The sequence below is a fragment of the Danio rerio genome, chromosome 10, assembly GCF_052040795.2.
Source record: "Danio rerio strain M-AB ecotype USA chromosome 10, GRCz13ab, whole genome shotgun sequence".
NCBI classification, from domain to species: Eukaryota; Metazoa; Chordata; class Actinopteri; order Cypriniformes; family Danionidae; genus Danio; species Danio rerio.
Genome location: NC_141030.1, coordinates 8,772,330 through 8,794,078, shown reverse-complemented (window position 1 = coordinate 8,794,078; position 21,749 = coordinate 8,772,330). Strand labels below are relative to the sequence as shown.

Here is a 21,749-nt window from a genome sequence, read left to right as displayed (position 1 = left end):
CGAGTTGGTGTATTTTGTAAGTCGCTTTGGATAAAAGCGTCTGCTAAATGACTAAATGTAAATGTAAAATGTGTAATTGAGTATGTAGAATCATTATCATCCGTCAATTTTGAAGGCTGTTCGATTAACTCTCAGAGCTTTAACAACTGACAAAAGAGTTGAGTCAGTTGAATCAGTGTTGTTAAGCCAGACGCTTATTGTCCAGGTTCCTCTTTGTGGAAATATCAAATTAAGTTATTGTAATATATTTAACATGTTTGTTCTCTTACTAAGGGTGGCTCAATGGTTAGCATTGTCACCTCACAGCAAGAAGGCCTCTCAAGTCCCAGCTGGGTCAGTTGGCATTTCTGTGTGGAGTTTGTGTATTCTCAATGTGTTCGCGTGGGTTACCTCCTAGTGCTCTGGTTCCCCCACAGTCCAAAGACATGTGCTACTGGTGAATTCAATGAACCTGTCCGTAGTGTATGAGGGTGTGTGAATGTGAGAGTGCATGGGTGTTCCCCAGCACTGGGTTGCGGCTGGAAGAGCATCCGCTGCATTAAAACATATGCCGGAATAGTTGGCAGTTCATTCTACTGTGGCAACCCCTGATAAATAAGGGACTAAGCTGAAGGTTAAAAGAATGAATGAATGTTCTTTAAATATCTGATGATGATTTCTACGCCTTCGTGTGCTTTCACCCACTGGAGGGGGTAGGCGGGTCTGTGACCCGCGCTCTTTAGCAGCAGGACCAGATGGCTGCCCGCCCTCATCAGACTGTATCCACATCCCCTGTTGCAAAGTTATGTCTATGTGTTTTTGGGCTTGACTGCTGTCGCTTTTTTTTTTGTCCCTGACCTCACACTGCTCTGATTCAAGAGCAAAGTGAGAGTGCGTTTTTTTCTTCTCCCTCTCCTGAAATGTATCTTACTTCCTTTTTCTAAATGCTACCTCCTGTTGACATGTCTTCCCTGAAATGTGTTGTTTGTTAATGGTCAGGGGGTCCAATTTCACTATATGACAGTATATGTGACTACATGGAAGTATATGTGAAAAATAAAGGCCTTTGATTGATTGATTCCAGCAATATTACTGACATAACTCCAAATTACTCCAAATTTAACCTCAAATGTAGAAACAAACTGAAAATAACGTTTAGATCAAGAATGAGTGGTCATTTTACAAAGAAAGTTCACTCCAAAAGTTAAAAATAAAAAATCTAATTTATTCACCATACTTGTTTCAAACCTGTAGGTGTTTCTTCTGTTGAACACAGGATTATGATTATTTTTTTAAATAAATAAATAAACATTTTAATAATTAAAACTTTTAGAGACCAGTGAACTTTTCCAGTAGCACTTACATCTGTTGTAAAGGAACATCAGTCAGCTGAACCACACTGCAATGACTTATTTTGCTACTCTGTTTTTCTACTTGGGTTTTCTGGTTGACACTTTCTGCCCACAAACCCAATGAGATGGTTTTACCACTGTATTTCTGTATACACATTCAAATCCTGCAGTGTGCTGTTCAGTGAAACAACATTCATATTAAAAGCTATGAAAATGCTAAAAAAAAAAAAAAATCCAGCCAATGCAGTCAAATATAAGCTACACATTATAAAAATGTCTAATATGTTTTATTAATTGTCATAAGATATTCTAAAGTTAAACATTACCACACCAAAATAATCTAAAAACCAATACTTTTTAATAGTAGAAGTTTAAGTGAAGTTTAATTTTAAACTAATTTCGAGAGGAGCATGTGCTCATGATTGACCCAGCTGGTCCACATTAGCTAATTATGATCCTCCAATCAAAGGATCCCGAATCACTATATATATATCCTCATTTCCTTTCTACAACTATCTTCGTCTGGAAGAAACCCTCCTCCTCCTTTATCCAGAATGGGCAGCACGGTGGCCCAGTAACTAGCACTGTTGCCTCACAGCAAGAATACCAATGGTGTTGGGTCCTCGCTGAGCCATCTGGTATTTCTGTGCGGAGTTTGCATGTTCTCCCCGTGTTCACGTGGGTTTCCCCCGGGTTCCCCGGTTTCCTCCCACCATCCAAATGTGCTCTATATTATAGATAAAACAAGCCTAAACCTTTTTTTATAATTTCTTACTCTCAGGAAGTTCGCCTTGGCCTCAGCAGCATGGGAGTTTGAGATAGACCTGAGCTCAATCTCCACTCGCCCTGCAAAAGGGGGGGAGCCCTGGGCTCGAGGATCTCTTGAGCTCAGGGCTCTCACCCGGGACAGCATGCCAAACAAGCTATGTATAAATCATGAGCTAAGTGTGAACTCTTGAAATCACCAAACTATTTTGATTACCCTATTAAGTCAGCCAATTTACAAATTACACAAACTATCAAGTAAATACAGTCGTAGGTTTAAAATTCAGATTTATAAACAAATAATGTAAAATATGTTAAATAATTCTGGCTAATTTCAAATAATATCCATGACGCAAAAAAAAAAAAAAAAAGTCAGACACAATCACCCAAGTCACATTTTAGTATAAATACTATATTTTTATTTAAATATTGTACAACTTGGAAAACATATTTACAGGTACTTTTCTTGCATTGTTACACTGTACACACACACAAAAAGTGTAGTTCTCATTCACACATTTGTCTGCTTCAGATACTGAGAGACTCATCTTGACTGCAGAAGCACCATTTAAAACGATGAAGGAAAGACAGAGTTGAGGACACGGCTTTAAGCGACACCCAGACCGAACACGCAAGCTTTGCCACACAAAGGCCTCTGGATGAGACAAAATGAGATTTTAAGGCTTATAAGGTAATGTCGATTTATAATGGAGTTTTCCCAGGTTCACTCACAGGAAAACACAAACACGCAGATCTGATTTGCATTCAGTCATCATCAGCCCGGCTCAGAGTGGCAGCCGTCCTGTGTTTTTGGAATGATGTACTATAATTCATAAAAGCACATCTGATTGTTTTGGATGGGCCATTACAAAAAAAGACTTTGGAAAATGTGTTGTGCGTGTAAAAGACAAAGTGGCAAAACTTCAGACATGAAAAGAGGTTCAGTCTTAGCATGCAATGACACTCACTGAAGGCGAAATGTGCAGATAATGAACCACCAGTGACGTCAAACAGAACTGCACAAATGTTTTCCAAGCAGACACTTTGGCTTTGTTTACACTGCTTCAAACGCAAATATCTCAGACCATTTATAAACAAGTAAACCAATCTGTTTAAACAGTCAATATCTGGTGTCCCATTGGTGGCAATAGGAAAATCAGAAATCAACTTCACAATATTGCAAAATAAGTTTAATGTACTTTGTGCTGTATTAAGATGATGTGAGTTAATCAGATCTGATTTCAAACCACCATAGATGTTGTTTTATTTTCTATTATTTATTTATTTATTTGGCTACAGATCTGGAAAATATCATGCAGTTTGTGTTGCTAATATACTTTCTACTTTGAACGGTACATTACTTGCATTCACACTAAGACACTATTGTTATTATGGATCCAGATAGTATGTCACAATTTATAATGTACTTTTCCTAAAAAAGATTAACCAGACTGAATTACCATGGGTGTTTTTTGGTTTGCGTTGTTTGGCATTAATACATTTTTAGACAAAGATTCAGACATCAGTGGCAATTTGTATGATCCTACATATGCGTCATTTATGCAAGGTTACATATATTCAGTTCACACCAAGACCCCATACAAAATATAATACAACAATAACTGTTAATTAATTTCAAACTACCGGGATGTTTCCTTTTACTTTAGATCCTGAAAATTCTGAAAATAGGGTCATATCAATTCGTATGCAGTTACACAACCGATGGAAAAAATATACACTACCTGTCAAAAATTTTGGGTAAGTTTTTTTTTTTTTTTATCATTAAAAATTAATTTCTATTTTATTTAATAATAAAAAAAATTTATCAAGGCTGAAATTATTAAATGTAAAAAGAAATGTTAAATTGTTGAATTATTATTAAATATTTATTTATTACTTATTGTATATAATTACATTGTAATTGTATTTAATTATTATAATAATTAATAAAGTCATTTCTGAAGGTTTATGTGATTCTAAAGACTGAAAATTCATCTTTAAAATCACTGAAATAAATGATTAAATTAAATTTTAACAACCTTTGAACTGTTATTTTATAGTGCAATAACATTTCACAAGTTGTACTGTATTTCTGATGAAATAAATGCAGTCTTGGTAAAAAAGATAAGCTTATTTTAAAACATTTAAAAACCTTACTGACCTCAAACTTGACTGGTAGTGTAAATATTAGTGCATTTCAATCATTCCATTTAAAAATTTGTTTAATAAATTTGTGTTTGTTTCTAATTTTTACAATTTTGCATGTGTGAACAAAGCCAAACACCCATTTAAACAGACTGCAATTCTCTCTGCTGCCTCTAGAGGTGCCACAACTACACACATCATCCTTGGCTAAAATGAAAAGCTGGCTAAGACATCTTCAACCTAAATCACATCTTTTTTTAGTTGTCAAGTACACCGTTAATCTTAATAACCGTAACCTATTAGTGGTGTTTAGTTCAATTCTGTCTCATTTCTCAAGAAACAAAAGCACACATCATACGTAACAGCGTTTCTGTCAGAAATTTTAAACACATTGTACAACTCGATTGCAGTCTTTTCAGTGATGGGGTGAGAATACCTTGGTTGTATGGCTTTTCTGCTTTGGTTTTCTTAAATGGATCAAGACATTGACTTCAACAGGACCACAATCTACAAGACAGCATATATGAGACCACAGTTCAGGTCTAATTGTTTTGCAGGCACAACAAAGGCCTTAAATATAGTCCTCACTATCTGTAGGTGAAGAGTTAGAATTATTTGTAGGCGGGGGAGGGAAGGATGGCTCACAGAACATTAAAATTCAGGTTTGGTTAAGCCGCCTTTTCACTGCACATGACAAACCGGAAGTCATTCATTTGCAATGGAGAGTACTCCGGGAGCTGCGTAGAGTTATTATTATCTTTGTATGCGGAAAATTCTGATCTGATTTGAGCTGTGGATATGTTGAAATGTGAATTTCTGCAACTTGACCGTATGCGATCGGCTGACCGGATGTGATGTATTCCAGTGTTGTCCAAGCAGGTCCGTGCATTCGATATAAGAATTTTTTTTTCTGTTATTTTTGAATCGGAAAAACGTTTATACATTAAAACATTTCTATTCATAAATGAGTAATAAAAAAAAAATATATATATATATATATATATATATATATATATATATATATATATATATATATATATTTTTTTTTTTTTTATATATATATATATAAATATATATATTTTTATATATATATTGTTTTATTTATTTTTATTTTTTTTAAATGTCGTCTCCATATACCCTCCAAAATTTTTAGCAGTCTATGAGTTTCTAGTATTCATTAAATCATTCATTCCACCATGGACAATGGACGGACAATAATGGCTCTAGCTTTTGCACTTCTTTATTTCAGACACCGTGAGAATGAGCTTTCCTCCCATGGTGCATGACAAAACAGAAAACTCTGTGCGACTGCCACAAGTGGGCATATTCTGGCAGTCATGTCCGAATGTCGTGTGCAGTAGAAAGGAGGCTTTAGACAGGTTATTGAATGGCAGCCTAAAATATCATTTATGGGACAGAAATAGGCAATTAACCAATCAAATAGATGAGTGAGGTTTGCCATCAAGGGCATGCATATATAACAAACAAACAAAAAACAATCAAACAAATAGAGATAATTCAAATATTGCATTGCTTTTCCATTATAAAAAAAGTTGACAAAACATTGTGTGTAATTTCTGCTTTTCATACAGGCAAATATGTCCCATTACTAACGAAAGACTGCAAGTCGATCACACTTAACGGTCTGCTTAAACTGTTGCCGTTTTGTGAAATAAAATCGCCACCAGCTCACCCATTTTTATTGTACACGTAAAAACATTCATATAAATAATGTAGTCACACATTTATAATTTACAAAATTAAAGCAGCACATGAACGTGAAAAAGTTCTCCAGAACCAATCTAGAGTGATAGAGAAAAACAAAAAAAAGATAGCCTTCAGTCAATTAAAAAAATAACCCAAGCCTTGATAGGGAGCGCAGAAGACGCCAAAAGGCCTCACTGTCGACCAACGTTTCCCATACTTCTACATTCTGGTTAATCTAACGGCAATCCAAGTAAATATATATAAAAATAAAACATTTTTTTATATACCTGACCTTTCAATTCATAAAAAGCATTGCCAGATGCTAGCCATTTGTGCGTGTCGACTTCTAAACTCAAAAGGTGAAGTCATGTAAATGTACATCCAAACACGCATTCACAGTCAACATCCACCATCCCCGTGAGTGAGCAAATCTGTGACATTCTCTGTGTGGTTTCATTTGTATCTTTCATAAACAAACACTAGCTGTGCATTATAGGCCATCTCCTTCTCTCTGAACTTGCAATCCATTATCCGAGACCTCTCAAAGTGGCTGTATAACTCAAAGTAAATATGCTGATTGAACACAACTAGCCAGCACATCCTAAAGCACTTGCATTTACAAACAGGTTAAAATCTCTCCAGGCCACCCCCTTTAAATCAGGAAGGCCACTGTCCTGCAGAGTTTAGCTACAACTATAGCCCTTTGCCATCAAAGCAGTTTTAAAGCTGGACCAGAAGCAGAGCCTAGGTCCAAATCGGTTACATTCGACACCCAAAAGCACCAGCTCTGAACTAGAAAAAGTTGTTGAGGAGTAGCACCAAAACATTTCTGGGTAGAAGAAAGAACTGCTCGTATCAGGCTGGAGTGTTACTGTGACCAACAAGGGTCATTTTGACTGCCACTTCTGAAATAGAAGCCAAACACAATGCTAAACATGTTATTCTCACCTATAATGCGTGTCAATAAAATGATAGCGAACTCCAAAAACATGTTATTCTTGCTTGTAATCTCAGTTTATAAAAATGACAGCAAACATGATGGATTCGCTGTGTTTGGATGCCATTGTTGTTTAGCAAAGGGCATTAACATTAATAATGCAACAGCTGCCTTTGTAGATGATGTGTTTGTATTTGACGCTTCTGCATTTGCGTTGCTGGGAAAGATGAGACCTATTTATAGTCACATCAGAACTGGCTTTGTAGTGGCTCTCTAGTCTGGTAGCAGACTGGTCCTTAGAATAGCATCTCTGAACCAGAACTTGGCTCACTCTGGTAGAATAAGGGCCTTCTAGAGGTTTTCTCAGGTCCTAAGATCTGTCCCTGGCCCAAATTGACTCAAATCGCTTTTTTTCAAAGCCCAAAATGCAATTTTGGAAGAGCCAACTCACTAACCAAGTAAACCCAATCAGAATAAACTGGACCAAAGTCCAACTGGACAGCCTTTATTTTCAAACCAAATGTTAACTCCATTGTTGTGAGCACAACCTGCAGCCGCATAGTAATTCTGGTGTCCTGATGACCGATGTGGCCACTTCATGACTTATTATTAATTTATAGTGCTGCCTAGTACAGCTATCAATTGTGACCAGTGGGTTGGAGAATTTAATAACCCACTTGTGTCTAGGATGTTTGTATTCGAGTGAACCAATGAACCCCTCTAAATACAAATCTCAACCAAACAAACCTGACATACCCAATTAAGGTCTTTAGACTCTCTAGAAACTTCTGATCAAGTGTCATAGTTGAACTCTGCAGGAGAATGACCTTCCTGGGGCGAGATTGAACAGTCCTTTTCTAAACTTTAACCTACCACTCCCTTACAGCTCAACTAGTCAACCGACAACCACACATTATACACGTTCACACACCTAGAAGCACTCAGGACTTTAGAAACACTCAAATTTCTCCCTCGAAACTTAGACAGCATTTGCATGAGCCACACAAATGAACCGCAACAGCTCCTTTCACAATGAACCAAGCTTTTGTGAGTAATGCATGGCTGTCCTTGCCTTTTGGAAAACTAGATTAACAACACACATCGATGAAAGATTCCCAAAAGCTGTTTGGACACATATGAGGTCATCAATTCTGGACAATTGTAGATGACTTGATATTGCCTGCATCATCATCATCACCACCACGCAATCTAGTTCATGCCTTCCTCCTCCCTGTGTTGACTGGAGATCGACTCGAGAAATGGGAGAATGGAAAGGGGTGCTAGGAGATGTGAGATGGGGAGCAGTGCAATAGGACAGGGGTGGAAGACACGGGTGTAAGAGAGGAGCAAGCTCCACCAAGAGCGCTCAGTCTTTATATTCTGCCACAATGGACAGCAGCACTGTGATGTCATCAGGCTTTCCCCCTGAAAACAGATCAATGTAAAGGTCAGTATCTAAAGATTGTGGATTTTCAGAGAGGTTTAGGGAACTCAAGAGAAACGGAAATCAAGTCGACTCACCTCTTACATTCAGCCCATTGTCACAGGCAAACTGGGCGAAAGGGGACATGTAGTTGGGGTCATAGGCCAATTCATGAGCCTGTTCAGCGATACTGCGTGCAGTCTGCTGGATACTATCATAGTTGGTGTTCTGAGGTGATACAGAAAGACAGAAGATTAGTCAAATGAAAAATGTGGAAAGCATTAGAGAACCCAAGTATAGATGTATAAAGCTAGATAATATAGTATATACCATGGGAGCCCAAACTCCTGGAGGGCCAATGTCCTGCAGAGTACAGTGTCAACTGCAATTAGATACACTTGAACCAGCTAATCAAGCTGTTTCTAGATATAGTAGAAACTCCCATGCAAGAAGTTGAAGGAAGTTGGAACTAAACTAGGCTGGACACCAGCCCTCCAGCACAGAGTATGGGCACCCCTGGTATATACCATCCAGCCCAGGGGTGTCCAAACTCGGTCCTGGAAGCCCAGTGTCCTGCATAGCTTAGCTCCAACATCCTTCAACACATCTGCCTGGAAGTTTTAGTAAACCAATAAGGAGCTTGATTAGCTGTTTCAGGTATGTCTAATTGGGGTTGGAACTAAAATAGGCAGGACACCTGCCCTCCAGGAGTTTGGGCATCCCTGTTCTAGCCACTCTGAGTTTACTATAAAACAAAAAGCAAAGTTATGTGTAAAATTAACCAAACATGGCACTAGACCAATAAATAGACCAGGCTATTCTTTTTTTCAAGATCATCCTATTTGATGGCAATCATGAACAATAGTCTGCCTGAGTTCAACTTTGTTTTTCATAGCATAACACATATATAATGTACAACAATGTTTACCATCTAGTATATTGATCTAAATTAGGCCCATGTACTCTGATTATGTTGGGTTTTGGTCAGTTGTTTCAGAAGTAGACAAAAGAGACTTTCCTATATGAAATTAGGGTGCACAATTTTCATATTAATGCAAAAGGAAATCATGAGAAAAATAATACATACAGCCTTAATACTACCAAAGTATTAATACTAACAAAGTAAACGAAAAAAATTATAATTGTTTTGTTCTACCATTGGAAGTATTTAAAAAAAAAATGACAAGTTCCAAATGTTGGTCTCAGGGTGCTTTCACACCTGGGAATCGATTCGTTTGTTCTGAAACAGGGATTAAAATTATTACAATGTTGTTCTTCGTTCTTGGTGCAGTTCGCTTTCACACGGCAAAGTTTCTAAACGGACCAAAAGAGCTAAAACAAGTCACGTGCGAGTAAACTCTCCTCACATTGGTCAGAGTTTCAGGGTATATTTTGCAGAGTCTTGCTCAGCTGCCATGCGTCCTTATTTTAATTTATGATGAAGAGCAATAAAGACATCATAAGCGACAAGCTGTGCTTTCATTTTTAATGGTGACACCCACAGACATCGTCACAAAGTATAAATCAGAAGTAAGACTTTCTCTTACATAGCAGTTGGCTGATGCATTATAGGCCTTTCCATGAAACGCACATTTACCAATGGAATGACCTCCCACCCTACTCGTAACTCTCTCTTCATATAGCCGTATATATGCCTTTGACATATCCATGACAGACCGTGATATAGCCGGGCTCGGACCATATTGCTTTCTTCCGACAATCGATCTACTCTAGAGTTCATTTTAATCAAGCCGAGCCACCTCATTTAGGCGATCACGGACCGATTGATTTGGCACAGAACAGAGCACGATTACTAGATTTACAATTGCCAAACAAACCACGCTAACTGGGAAAACGAGACAGATTCCAAAACAAAAGTCTAGGTTTGAAGCACCCTCAAACTCAATTCCTGGAGGGCCGCAGCTCTGCACAATTTTGCTCCAAGCCTAATTAAACAGCTGATCAAAATAATCGAGTTTTAGACCTTGAAAACTTAGTTTCTTGAGTTTTTCAGGGTCAAACAAGAAAGCATAATGTTACTTTCATGAACTTTCAAAATATTCCTGAAGCATCAACATGATTTGTGTCAACTACTGCAACTATTAATATGGCACTTAACTGAAATCTCTATATTCTTAATACTTACATGTGCCTCATGATAAATTGATTGTTTTTTTTTTCTTATTAGTCCAATATTCAAATCAGATCAATTTCACCCAAGAATTAAAGTTAACTATTGTCTGTACCTTCAGTTTCTTGAGTTCTTGCAGGATCATGTAGTCAGGCATGTTGTCAAAGAGGCCATCAGTAGCAGTCAAAATAATGTCCCCCAATTGGACGTCAAAGGAGGAGCTATCTGCAGCCTCAGGACTGAAAAAGACAGACAGGCATAAAGTTAGACTTCTGTACAATTGAACAGAATTGAAGGCTTATATTGACTTAACCAGCCACATACCCAAGACTGACACCAAATCTTGAATATTGTAATACATGGAAAGCAACCTACTGAACTGCACTGATAAGTAACTCAAGGCACTAAAGACTTTGCCTAATGTCTATGGGCACCATACCAACCATTTTGTAGAAATGTTAATGGGAAAACAATGATCTAATCCACTAAATTAGAATGAGATACTTGATCAGGGTTGAAATTCAAGCAGTAGCGAAAGAAGGCAACAGGTCAGAGATCATTCTGACCTAAACGGTGGGGGGGGGGGGGGGGGAGAAATGGACACTCTGGGGTTAGAACTCATGCAGACCCAACATGACCTCTGGACCGAATTCAAGCTGTCAGGTTGTTTTCCTGGAAACCAGACTAGCCTCTTCAAGCTCCAAATCCTTTGAGGCCGAATTTCAGTTTAATCTGTCTTAGTGCACTGGGTAAGTCTTAGAGCTCTGATTGCGGGTCAGATTTAAGGTAAAAACGAGGACACACAAAATGCTGAAACTTTGGGCAGAGAGGTCATTTCCTAAATGAACAAAGATATAGGTCAATTCTACAGATAAAAATAAAGTGTTAAATAAATACACTGTTGACAATAAATAATGGATTCGATACTCTCCGTTTAAGACACTTTGGTATGCAAGAATATTTTGAAGAAACTGTGCTTAGTTTAAAATCTGCTGTTGCTATGCAGAAAAAAATAATGAGTCTGAATGTTTAGAAATGTATCAGATTTCTTTATGTGTCAGAGTTTGAGGTATCGAAAATCCAAACACCATGAGATGACTTTCATACATCCACTTAGGAAATTGTGCAAATCCCAAAGCTGCTTTTTAATAAAAGTTGTCTTCTAGAAAAGGTAACCATCTTAGATTCTCTGTACTGGAACAAGCTTCCACCTGCTCTTCTAAGAATACTGTAACCTTCAAGAAGACACCACTTCTGTTAGCTGAAACCTCTACCATAAAGACATCATGGTAACTTTGTGGTACAGTGACCCATTTTCACAGACACAGGCATTTCCACTGCAGGGTTCAGGGATGGAAAACTGGTGTAAAAACAGTTCTAAAAAAACTAGTTTTAGTCTCTAATGAAGTGGTAAATTAAACTAAATTGAATGAAAGACAACTGAACAGAAGAGAATTGAATAGAAGATAATAAAAAATAAAAGAATAGAATTGTACAGAATTTAGTGCTTCCCACACATAAACTTTACTTAGGCGGGCAGCCTAAACGTGCTGCCCAAACGACTTAATTCACGGCTGAACTAACATAGTATGATGCATCATTTGGGAAAAGAACCATGAAGTAATGAGTGTTTCCCAAAACCCGTAGTTTCTCTGTTTTGGTAAAACATTCCCTCGTTTTCCATTTTAATTGAGATATATGTAGGTAGCACATATAGGGCCTGTGTTTCCTTTACAAATATTATTGACTACATTACATATTCTATTTTAAAACATAAAATCATTTACAAAAGCTAACACATATTCTAATCTCATATATAAATCATGTAAATAAATAAATAAATGAGGCTATTTTTTTATTTGAAAAAATTATTTAATTTATTAGGAAATTTTGAAAATCCTACTTAAAATATAATATTAATAATATTAGTGATAATGATTATTATTAAGTAAGATATTGTTTATTTTATTTTTTGAAAAGTACTTTTACAATTAGAAACATGCATTTCAAATACAGTACAGATACTTAATTTAAAAACTACTATAAATTAAAACTATTAACTATGCTATACATTTTGTTTTCACAAGCTTTAAGACGTAACGTAAATTCCGCTTTTAAATAATAGATCACCTATAGCTTTCGTCATGAGCCACGGCTGTGTTCAAAATGACATCAGTGTTTTTAAAGTTTGCACAGTGAAGGAAGCGCCATTGTAAACACGGAGATCCCTAAAACTAAACTGTAAAAATACTTTGAAAGCAAATTACACTTAACAGAGATGACTTTAATACCTTTTTTATCATTCCAAGTTTAAATGTTAGAATGTTCTAAATGAATAGGGCATAAGGGGTATAACTGGGAATAGAACACAGCCAGGAACTTTATTTCTAACTACAGGTCCAGAGGTGTAGTTGTAAGTGTAAAAGATTTCAATGCAGTTCGCGAATGTTTGTTAGAACGATGGCTTAGGGAAATGCCAAATCAACAAACTATGTTTGTAATGACAAAATTTGCGACATTAGTAAGCTAATGATAATTTTCGGAAATGCACCCCAGGTAATATAAATGGTATATTTGGTGACATTTTTTGTAAATAATTATCATCCTTCTACACTTTTTTTGTATCTGCCCAATAGCCAACCATCCGGGATCATGTTTCATGGTGGGACCCTACACGTTTCCCAAGATCGTTGTGTGTGCACAAGAACTGACAGTCTTACGTGCTCTGCAGAGACCCACAGAGATGCACGGTTTTGGGACTTAAAATTGCATCCGTCCAAAAGTTCAAAAAATCTTCTAAAATGTCCGGGATTCGGCTTTTGATTTCAGCCACCGTCATTTTTATTTTAAGCCTGATTTACTTTCACTTGGTTTTGTAGCGTGCACAGCTGCAAGAGCGCGAGAGAAACATGAGTTAATTATTAAATAAATTATTTTATTTTATTAATTCTCTGATCTAAATGTCTCAGAAAAACTTTTCTATTTACTCAGAGAGGACAAAATTACATCTAAACTACCTGCTAAATATATGTAGATCGTTAAAAAAGGTTATTTCACTCATTTGCCTTTTTTTCTTCTTGTAATTATTATATTTTAAAGATTTTTAATCCATAGATGTATTTATTACTTTGTCATTTATTCCTTATTTGCTGTATATATTTTTTAATTTGATGATATTTATACATTACATATTTTATACATATCTAACATGCTTTGGCAACACTGTACAAAATACCGTTATACAGTTAAATATCCGGAATAACTTCACGGGTAAATTTAAAAAAGCGCTGTTCACATAGGCAACGACGTTACAGAATCTTTCCGGAAAAGACTACTCACACATCCATTCTAAAATAGCGGTAAATTCTGACATCATTACCCAGAAATGAGCTCTAAACGGCTGCCCTTTAAATTTATAAGCATTTGACTACATTACAAACTCTGTGCATGGATTAGTATTGTGAACAACTTCGATGAAAATATAGAGGAACACATGTCTCATTGTACATGATATGAGTGTGTTCTGGCGCACACACGCAACGTGTCAAACAACTGAAAGGAAGTAGGGCTTGAAGGTAAAGAAACAATGGCTTATCCTAAGCATCTTAGCGATAATTATTTACACAGTTGGCATTAAGAAGGAACATATAATCATTATCTGACTAACATCCAGCAGCTAAATGTGACTGAAAAAAATATTCAAAAGGTTTTATTTTCATAAACCACGCAGACGTGAATGCATCTGACTGTTTTGATTGGCTAAAGCAGACGTCTCACGTCAGCATGTTCTAGACGTGCACGGCACGCGCTCTTTCTTACAATCTTCCTTCTGTATTCACACAGCGCTGCATTTTGGCAAATTACCAGTAATGTTACAAGTTACAACTTCTCTTTCCGAAAAATAGCCAGAACGAATTTACTGCCATTTTCCAAAAGGGCCTGTTCACACATACATACCTTTCCAAAAAAAATTGTTGGTAATTTTCCGGAAAAGTCTGTATGTGTGAAAGGGGCTAATGTCAGCAGCATATTTTACCTGTCAGTGGGTGCACATGGCTCGTCAATACAAAGTAAAACAAATAGTGGATTTCTTTTTTATTTTAACAGTCTTAAAACAAACTTCAACCCATTAAAAAAAGACACCGTTTAATAAATAAAAATATTGTCAATAAAAATTGGTTCAAAAAAATAATAATAAAAAAAAGAAAAAATATTTCTAGTTAACCATGTGCTGTGGGTAAAAGGTGTATTTCAATCCGGTTACCACTGCAAGTATATTTCACGCCTGTGGGAAGCACTGGAATTGAATTGAAGAGGCTTCTTTTAAAAACATGGGTTTTTTTTCTTCGTGAAACTAAATAATGTGCGTGTTATTACAAAGTAATGAGCAGCATGTTAATGGCAAATCATGATCTTTTTTAAAAGTTACTGGTTAGTCATTCTGCAATGTAAGCAACATTAACACAGCACTCAAAGCACCTGAGAGGCTGCACAGTAAATGCATATTTCATAGCGAGACGCACACTTTGAACCCAACACTCAGGTCAGATTCCCTGCCGTACACAAGAGAGTCAGATGAGTGTTTTCTGCCACAACAGGCTCTGGACCACATTAACTTTAGGTCCCGCATAAATTTAGCTGGACATGAGTGGCTTAAAATAAATCACGCTCTACTGGGACTCTGGAAAATATATAAACAAGTGTTTAGCAAACACTGATTGGCCGATGGAAAAGGTTTGCTTTGCCACCCTCTCTTTGATTGGTGGTTTTGGTATTTGTGAGTGAATGTTTGGATGTGTGCCGCTGGCAAGACTGGAGAGGCGAGCAACTACAATCACATGGCCTTGGCATTAAAGATTTGGGCCAATTCTCTCTCTCTCTCTCACGCACACATACACTTTTTCTGTTCTCACTTTTACAGGATTCAGGAAAAGCTTAGCTAATACTGCTCAATCTAATCAAGTGAAAAACTCTTAACTAAAAGTGTCCATGGCTAAATGTAAGAAAAAAAAAAAAACATTTTAAATGCGATAGCAAAGTTTGTGAAAACATTCTGAATTTCATGAAAACATTCATAAACCTTACAAAATGTACATATTTAATGACATTTTAAAATATATTTTGGAATCAGAGGAAAGAATTTAAAAATGTAAAATCGTTCATTAAATAATTTAACGAATAAAACAACCACAATGAAACCATTTGATCAACAAAGACATATATATAAATAAATATATAAATAATAAATAAATATATAAAATATATTTTAAAACGACAAGTTATACAAAAGATTAAATAAGATTCAAATAATCAAAATTTAATTAGTATAAATTATGATAATCCTCATCTCAATTCTATCCAATTTATATCGATGCCCAATTTATATTGTTGAATGTATATTATAAATGACTCTACAGTATTTGGGGGAAAAACATTTAGAATATTTTAGTTTCTATAAAGTTACATGCAAAAAATTTTAAAATGAATTCTGCTTATGGATTCATTTACTTGTTCAATTATTTAGATATTTTTATATTCGTGGGTTTTGTTTTAGCCATCTAAAAATGAAAAAAAAAAAAAATAATAATAATAATAAAAAATCAAGTCTAAACATTCCAGCTGCATTCTTATGCATTTTTGAATAAATGAAATGATCCAGAAAATCTTAATGTGAATTAGGCATAGGCTGGTACAAGATTCTGACGGTATAATAACATTGGATTAAAATATCACGGTATGATGGTTTTGTGATTACTGCTCTAAACTATGTTCTGTTTAAAGGTCTGGGTAAAGACAACAACGTTTTCCCCATTGCACACAAAAATATTTTGGAACAGTAAACATGTTAGGCTACATACTTAAAATAAACCATTGACTCCTGCTATCTTCATTAGTTTTAATAACACAGATTTCTTTACAACTTGAAAAGGCATCTTTGGATATCTTTCTTTTATTTGGATATACACTAAAGGCCATCTTACACTGTGTAATTTTTTATAATCCTGAACAATTTTAGCATGTCATGTTATTAATGATTCCTACTTGTGTCTTTTTCGTGATGAAGAGTAGGCTAAATCTGATTTGTAGTGAGGTAAAGAAAAATGAGTTCATCAGACGCTGAATTTAAACCGAGTTCATCATCAAACATGTCAAAACATGTTGCCATGCGCATTACGAGCTACGCCACTCATGCTGATGTTTACCGCTCTCTTTACTTATGTTGTGTCTGTCAATTAAACGGTGATGGGTGGGAATCACTCAACTAGCTCATTCCAACGAGGTGTGCTATTTGCACTTAGCCTAAATAGACACTACAAAATTGTACACCTTTACATCGGACCATTTCTTTTTTAATTCACTCACAGTGCGATGTTCAGACCCAACTGCGTCCCCTAAACTCTCCCACTCTATTTTTTTTCCGTTTGTTATTAATTCCGGAGGAGAAACTTGCAAATAACACTGTTTTTCTCCAGTCCACCTTCTAAAGGAGCACCTCTGATTCACATTCTGTTCAAAGTTTCTTCTTGCTTGCTTGCTTTTGCCATTACTTTTTTTTTTGGTTTTGCCAAAGTAGACTCATTACCATTTTATTAGGGAGTTTCACGTTAAGTCGGATGTACAAAGAGAATATGTGTGGTATTCAGCATACGCAGTGTTTCATACGTCTGAATTTTTTACTGCGTACGCACATTTACAATGTGCATATGCAACGTTTTAGTTTGAATTGAATGCAAGTCTTCGTACATGAGGCCCCAGGTCTATAGCAGGCTTGTATGTTGGTATACAAACAATTTGTTTTTCAGATGTTTGCTGAATTGTGGGCAGAAAAGTAGATTTTGAAGTGGAATGTATTTTACTGTTGGAGATACTGTTAATACCCTAAAAAACTATAAAATAGTCAAGAAAAACACATAAAAATAACAACAACAACAACAACAAAAAAGTCCACATATCGTAAAAACCTTATAATAGAAAATGTTAGTGGTTTTAAAACCTTGACTTTTCCAAACCGCGATAAACCTTGAAACTGGTTATTCTCCCATGCCTAATGTGAATCACCTCTTTAAAAATACAAAACTAAATGAATCCGGTGTATTGCCATGCACTATTAGGAACAAGTAATCTATTAACCGATAAACCGGACAGCACCATCAGCAAAAACAGTCGATTATTCACAAAAGTTTAATGTTTGTCGTGTCAAAGATCAGTCCTTTCTGCATGAGCCAAAAACCAACTCAAGCAAACCTAAAAACTTTAAACCTTAACTTTCAAATTATAAAAATCAAGTTGTAAAGCTTTGAAAAAGCATCTTCCTCCCTCAAAATCTGCAGTTTCCAGCCCTCATTTCTGAGACAATACTTCAAAACAATAAAACGGGGTGATGGAAAGAGCTTCAGTGTCAGCTCGTACACTATTAATTGCAGTAAAAGCCATTCGGGCCCACATGAGCGACACCGATCTGCAGTCAGTCAGTGTGTGTATCCCCTGTCAGAGAGTGTCTGTAACCCACCTGTCGCTCAACACGACACCCTCGGCTCCCGGCGGGGCGATGGACAGCTGGAAGGGTGTGTTGAAGTAGTGCTGCTGCTCGTCTGACCGATGAACCACTTCTCCTCCTCGAACCACCAGGAAGCCCGAGTCTCCCAGATTACAGGTGTGTATCCTGTGACTGCGACGGTCCAGAACAACAATGCAAGCTGTGCTGCTTCCTAGAGGAGAATAAAAAGCATAAACAGTCACACTTCATAATAAGGTTTCATTAGGTAATAGAGCTGTGAACCTATACTGGTCTCACGGTTCGGTTACGATTATCATGCCATCGATTCGGTTCAATTCGATATCTCGGTGCATCACGGTGCATTGACTATGCTTTCCATACACAGTTTTATATTTTCTTCACAGCAGCAGTTCTTGTATTAAAATGTATGAATATATTTATATTTATATACTATTTGGAAAACAATTTTGTCATTTAATACAAACAGTCAGATATATAAACTGTAACTTTAAACAACACGAGCATTTAGCAAATAATATAAACAAATATAAATATCCAGCTCAATTTCTGTTTCTTGTCTAGTTCTCTTACACCCCTTTGATTGGTCACACCCTCAAAAAAACGGTTGCGATTGGCTCTTGCGCGCTGTGCTCTTCACAGATGAGTGACACTGATAAGCGGCAGCGGCGATCACACAGCTGATGATTGATCGATACGGTGAAGAAAACTCTGCAGACACGCGCTCGTTTCTTTATGCAAAAGTAACGCTGTAAAACAGCCGAGAACAGAAGAAAAGCCACGGCAGCAGGTCAAATGGGCCAGTGTGTGTGTGAGAGAAAGAGAGGGAGAGACAGAGCGAGAGAGAGAGAGAGAGAGAGAGAGAGAGAGAAATGGAGTAGGCTACTTTCATTCTCCAGATCTCAGTGAAATAGGGGCTATTGTTGTATATGTCAGTGAAAGACTGATCCAGCAAACACACACAGTGAACTTGTGCACAGTTTATGAGTTTTAAGTAGTTAAAGCGCTGTGATTACTCGCAATCGCCTCTCTCGCGACAGAGCACATATGAGGTAAATGACGTCAGTAATAACCGGTTATGATTATTACTGAACCGATACCGAATTGTCCGCGTCTGCATCGCAGTGCACCGAAAAAACGGTTAATTTTGACACCCCTATTAGGTAATATTAATGTATTTACTAACATAACTAATAATGAACAATACTTGTTAAGCATTTATTAATCGTAGTTCAACATTTACTGATGCATAAAAAAAATAATAATAATCGTAATAATAATAGTAATCTATTCTCAAAGTTGGGTTGGGAACTGGGTCTATTGTACGCAAGCTATGATGACTTTCTTCTTGATATTTTAGCGCGAATGTATACCTGGCTGAATTGTACTGTAGGGGGCGAGAATGAGTCTTCGAACCAGTGTGCATTCCTACTGTGAAATTACCACATCAAATGTGACATGCTAACATGGATACAGTTCACTACAGTGCAGGGGCGTAGCAACCAGGGGGTCACATTCCCCTCATTTTTAGAGACAGACCATTTAGAAACCAGTGATTAATAGTAAAAATGTCAGTGACACCCCTGCTAGAGTGAATGTGATCAAGGTTAGCTCCACATCTAACTATCAGGCACTTGTAGAGTTTATGCGTTCGAGACCGGTGAGCCATCTGACAAAAAGCAAGTGGTACTACTCACTGCAGAGCCACTTGGGCAGAGCTGAGCTCCAGCAAGGGGGAGCTTGAGCTCCAGCTCCTCCTTCCTTGCACTTCTTCTACAAGGGATGTCACATTAAAACAGCTTATAGGAGAAGGAGGAGGAGTTGGAGCTCAATCTCCCCCTCATTGAAGCCCAAGTGGCTCTCATTCTCATTATATTGCTGCCTTGAATGTCCTTGAATGTAAGTTATCTGCTAAAAAAAGTCTGTTATTTTATGAAAAATAAATGTATGGTTTGCATCAAACAAAAACGAAGCATTGCAGTAAGAAATATTTATGATCGCTCTCCGCCATAATCTGCGCCATTATTATTATTATAACTTTAGGCAGAATTTGCAAACTAAAAACAATTTTGGTGCTCCTAAATATTTGAAGTTGGGAGCACTGGTGCTACCAAGTAGAATAGTTTATTTCAAGCCCTGAGTGTAATTTATTATTTTTGAAGTAAAACTTATTTTTGTTTTTTATATAAATCGCTAGGTTTAAGTTGATTTATAAATTAACAATTTTCCATTATCAAAGTCAAGCTATCCATCTTTAATTGTATTATTTTAATAAATACTAATAAATAGATTTAATCAATTAAAATATTAGAATAATCACCATCTTTTAAAATGTATAATCAGTAAAAACATTTACATTTTAATCTTTTAAAAATACAAGTAATTGACAGAAAGTGACAGACAATTATGTTACAAAAAAATATTTAAATTTCTTTTATTTTATTAATAAATTTAATTTGCATTAAAAAAAAATCTACATTTTATACTGATTTCTAAAGGATTTCATGGCACTGAAAACTGAAAAAATTTAATATTCAAATATTCAGCTGACAATTTATGAAAAAAATTATCCCAAATGTCTGAACAATAGAGCATTTTATTAGTTACAAAAAATTATTTTGTAGTTATTTTTCTGGCATGTCCACTAAATAGCATTTATAGTTAAAGTCAGAATTATTAGCCCCCTTTTGAGTTTGTTTTTCCCCCAAATGATTTTTAACAGAGCAAGAACATTTTTACATTATATCTAATAATATATTTTTTTCTTCTGGAGAAAGTCTAATTTGTTTTATTTTGACTAGAATAAAAGCAGTTTTTAATATTTTACAAACCATTTTAAAGTCAAAATTATTAGCCCCTTTAAGCTATATTATTTTTTGATAGTCTACAGAACAAACCATCATAATACAATGACTTGCCTAATTACCCTAACCTGCCTAGTTCACCTAATGAACCTAGTTAAGCCTTTAAATGTCACTTTAAGCTATATAGAAGTGACTTGAAAAATATTTAGTAAAATATTATTTTACTGTTATAATGGCAAAGATAAAATAAATCAGTTATTAGAGAGGAGATTTTAAAGCTATTATGTTAAAGCTACTATACATTATGCTATTAATAAACCATTAACAGGAGGGCTAATAATTCAGGGGGTTAAATAACTCTGACTTCAGCTATAGGTTAGTTTGAAATGTATCTCCAGCTAGTCTATTTGTAATAAGCTTCTCTGTTTATCACCTAACACACTCCTTGCTCCCTTCCTTCTCTCGATGTCTAGCTAAGGCCTTGAGTCTAAGTGACCTTGTCTCAGAGCGGTCACCCACAGACCTTTAGCACTCCACATGCCTTCCCAAAATAAAAGCAGGTCACTTTGAAGAGGCAAACAACTCAGCAAGACGAAGAGCGTAGCGTGACATTTCTGACAGCACGGGACGTCTGCTTTTAGCAAAAAGACCACCACTTGCATGCGTGCCTGATCATCCAATACCTCGTTTAACAATCTAACTTAGTCCTTGGTTTAAGCATTACATCAGAAACCACATCCTTATTAACTTGAGGTTGCTTTAAAAGGCACCTATGGTAAAAAAAAAATCAACTTTTCAAGCTGTTTGGACAGACATGTGTGTAAAGGCTGATTTAGACTTCTGCGTCAAACGCCGGCGTATGCTACGGCGCTGACGCATAGCCCTTCCCTGTGGCCATCGGTGTCACTGACGTGCACCTCTCAAAAAATGAAACTACACGTCGCAACAACGCGTAGGGCAAGCTCTGTGATTGGTCGGCTTGGTAGCGCT

The 21,749-nt window shown here is 36.4% G+C and overlaps 2 protein-coding genes across 4 annotated transcripts in view; one reads left to right on the top strand and one right to left on the bottom strand.

Moving 5' to 3' along the window:
* tctn1 (tectonic family member 1) overlaps positions 1–21,749 on the top strand; it is an 845,382-nt gene that overhangs the window by 784,246 nt on the left and 39,387 nt on the right. The window lies entirely within an intron of this gene.
* Positions 5,464–21,749, bottom strand: part of pptc7b (protein phosphatase targeting COQ7 b) — a 34,067-nt gene continuing 17,781 nt past the window's right edge. Inside the window, exons 3-6 of one of the 3 annotated variants that reach the window (XR_015500770.1) lie at positions 17,950–18,148; positions 9,044–10,678; positions 8,407–8,655; positions 5,464–8,310 (exon numbers count right to left, since the gene is read on the bottom strand). Coding sequence is in view for 1 of the 3 variants with exons in the window: in XM_087270159.1 (XP_087126285.1) it covers positions 8,252–8,310; positions 8,407–8,536; positions 10,555–10,678; positions 17,950–18,148 (512 nt within the window). In the remaining 2 variants the exon portion in view is untranslated. The remainder of the gene's footprint in view (positions 8,311–8,406; positions 8,656–9,043; positions 10,679–17,949; positions 18,149–21,749) is intronic. The other 2 variants (XR_015500769.1, XM_087270159.1) reach the window with 2 other exon arrangements.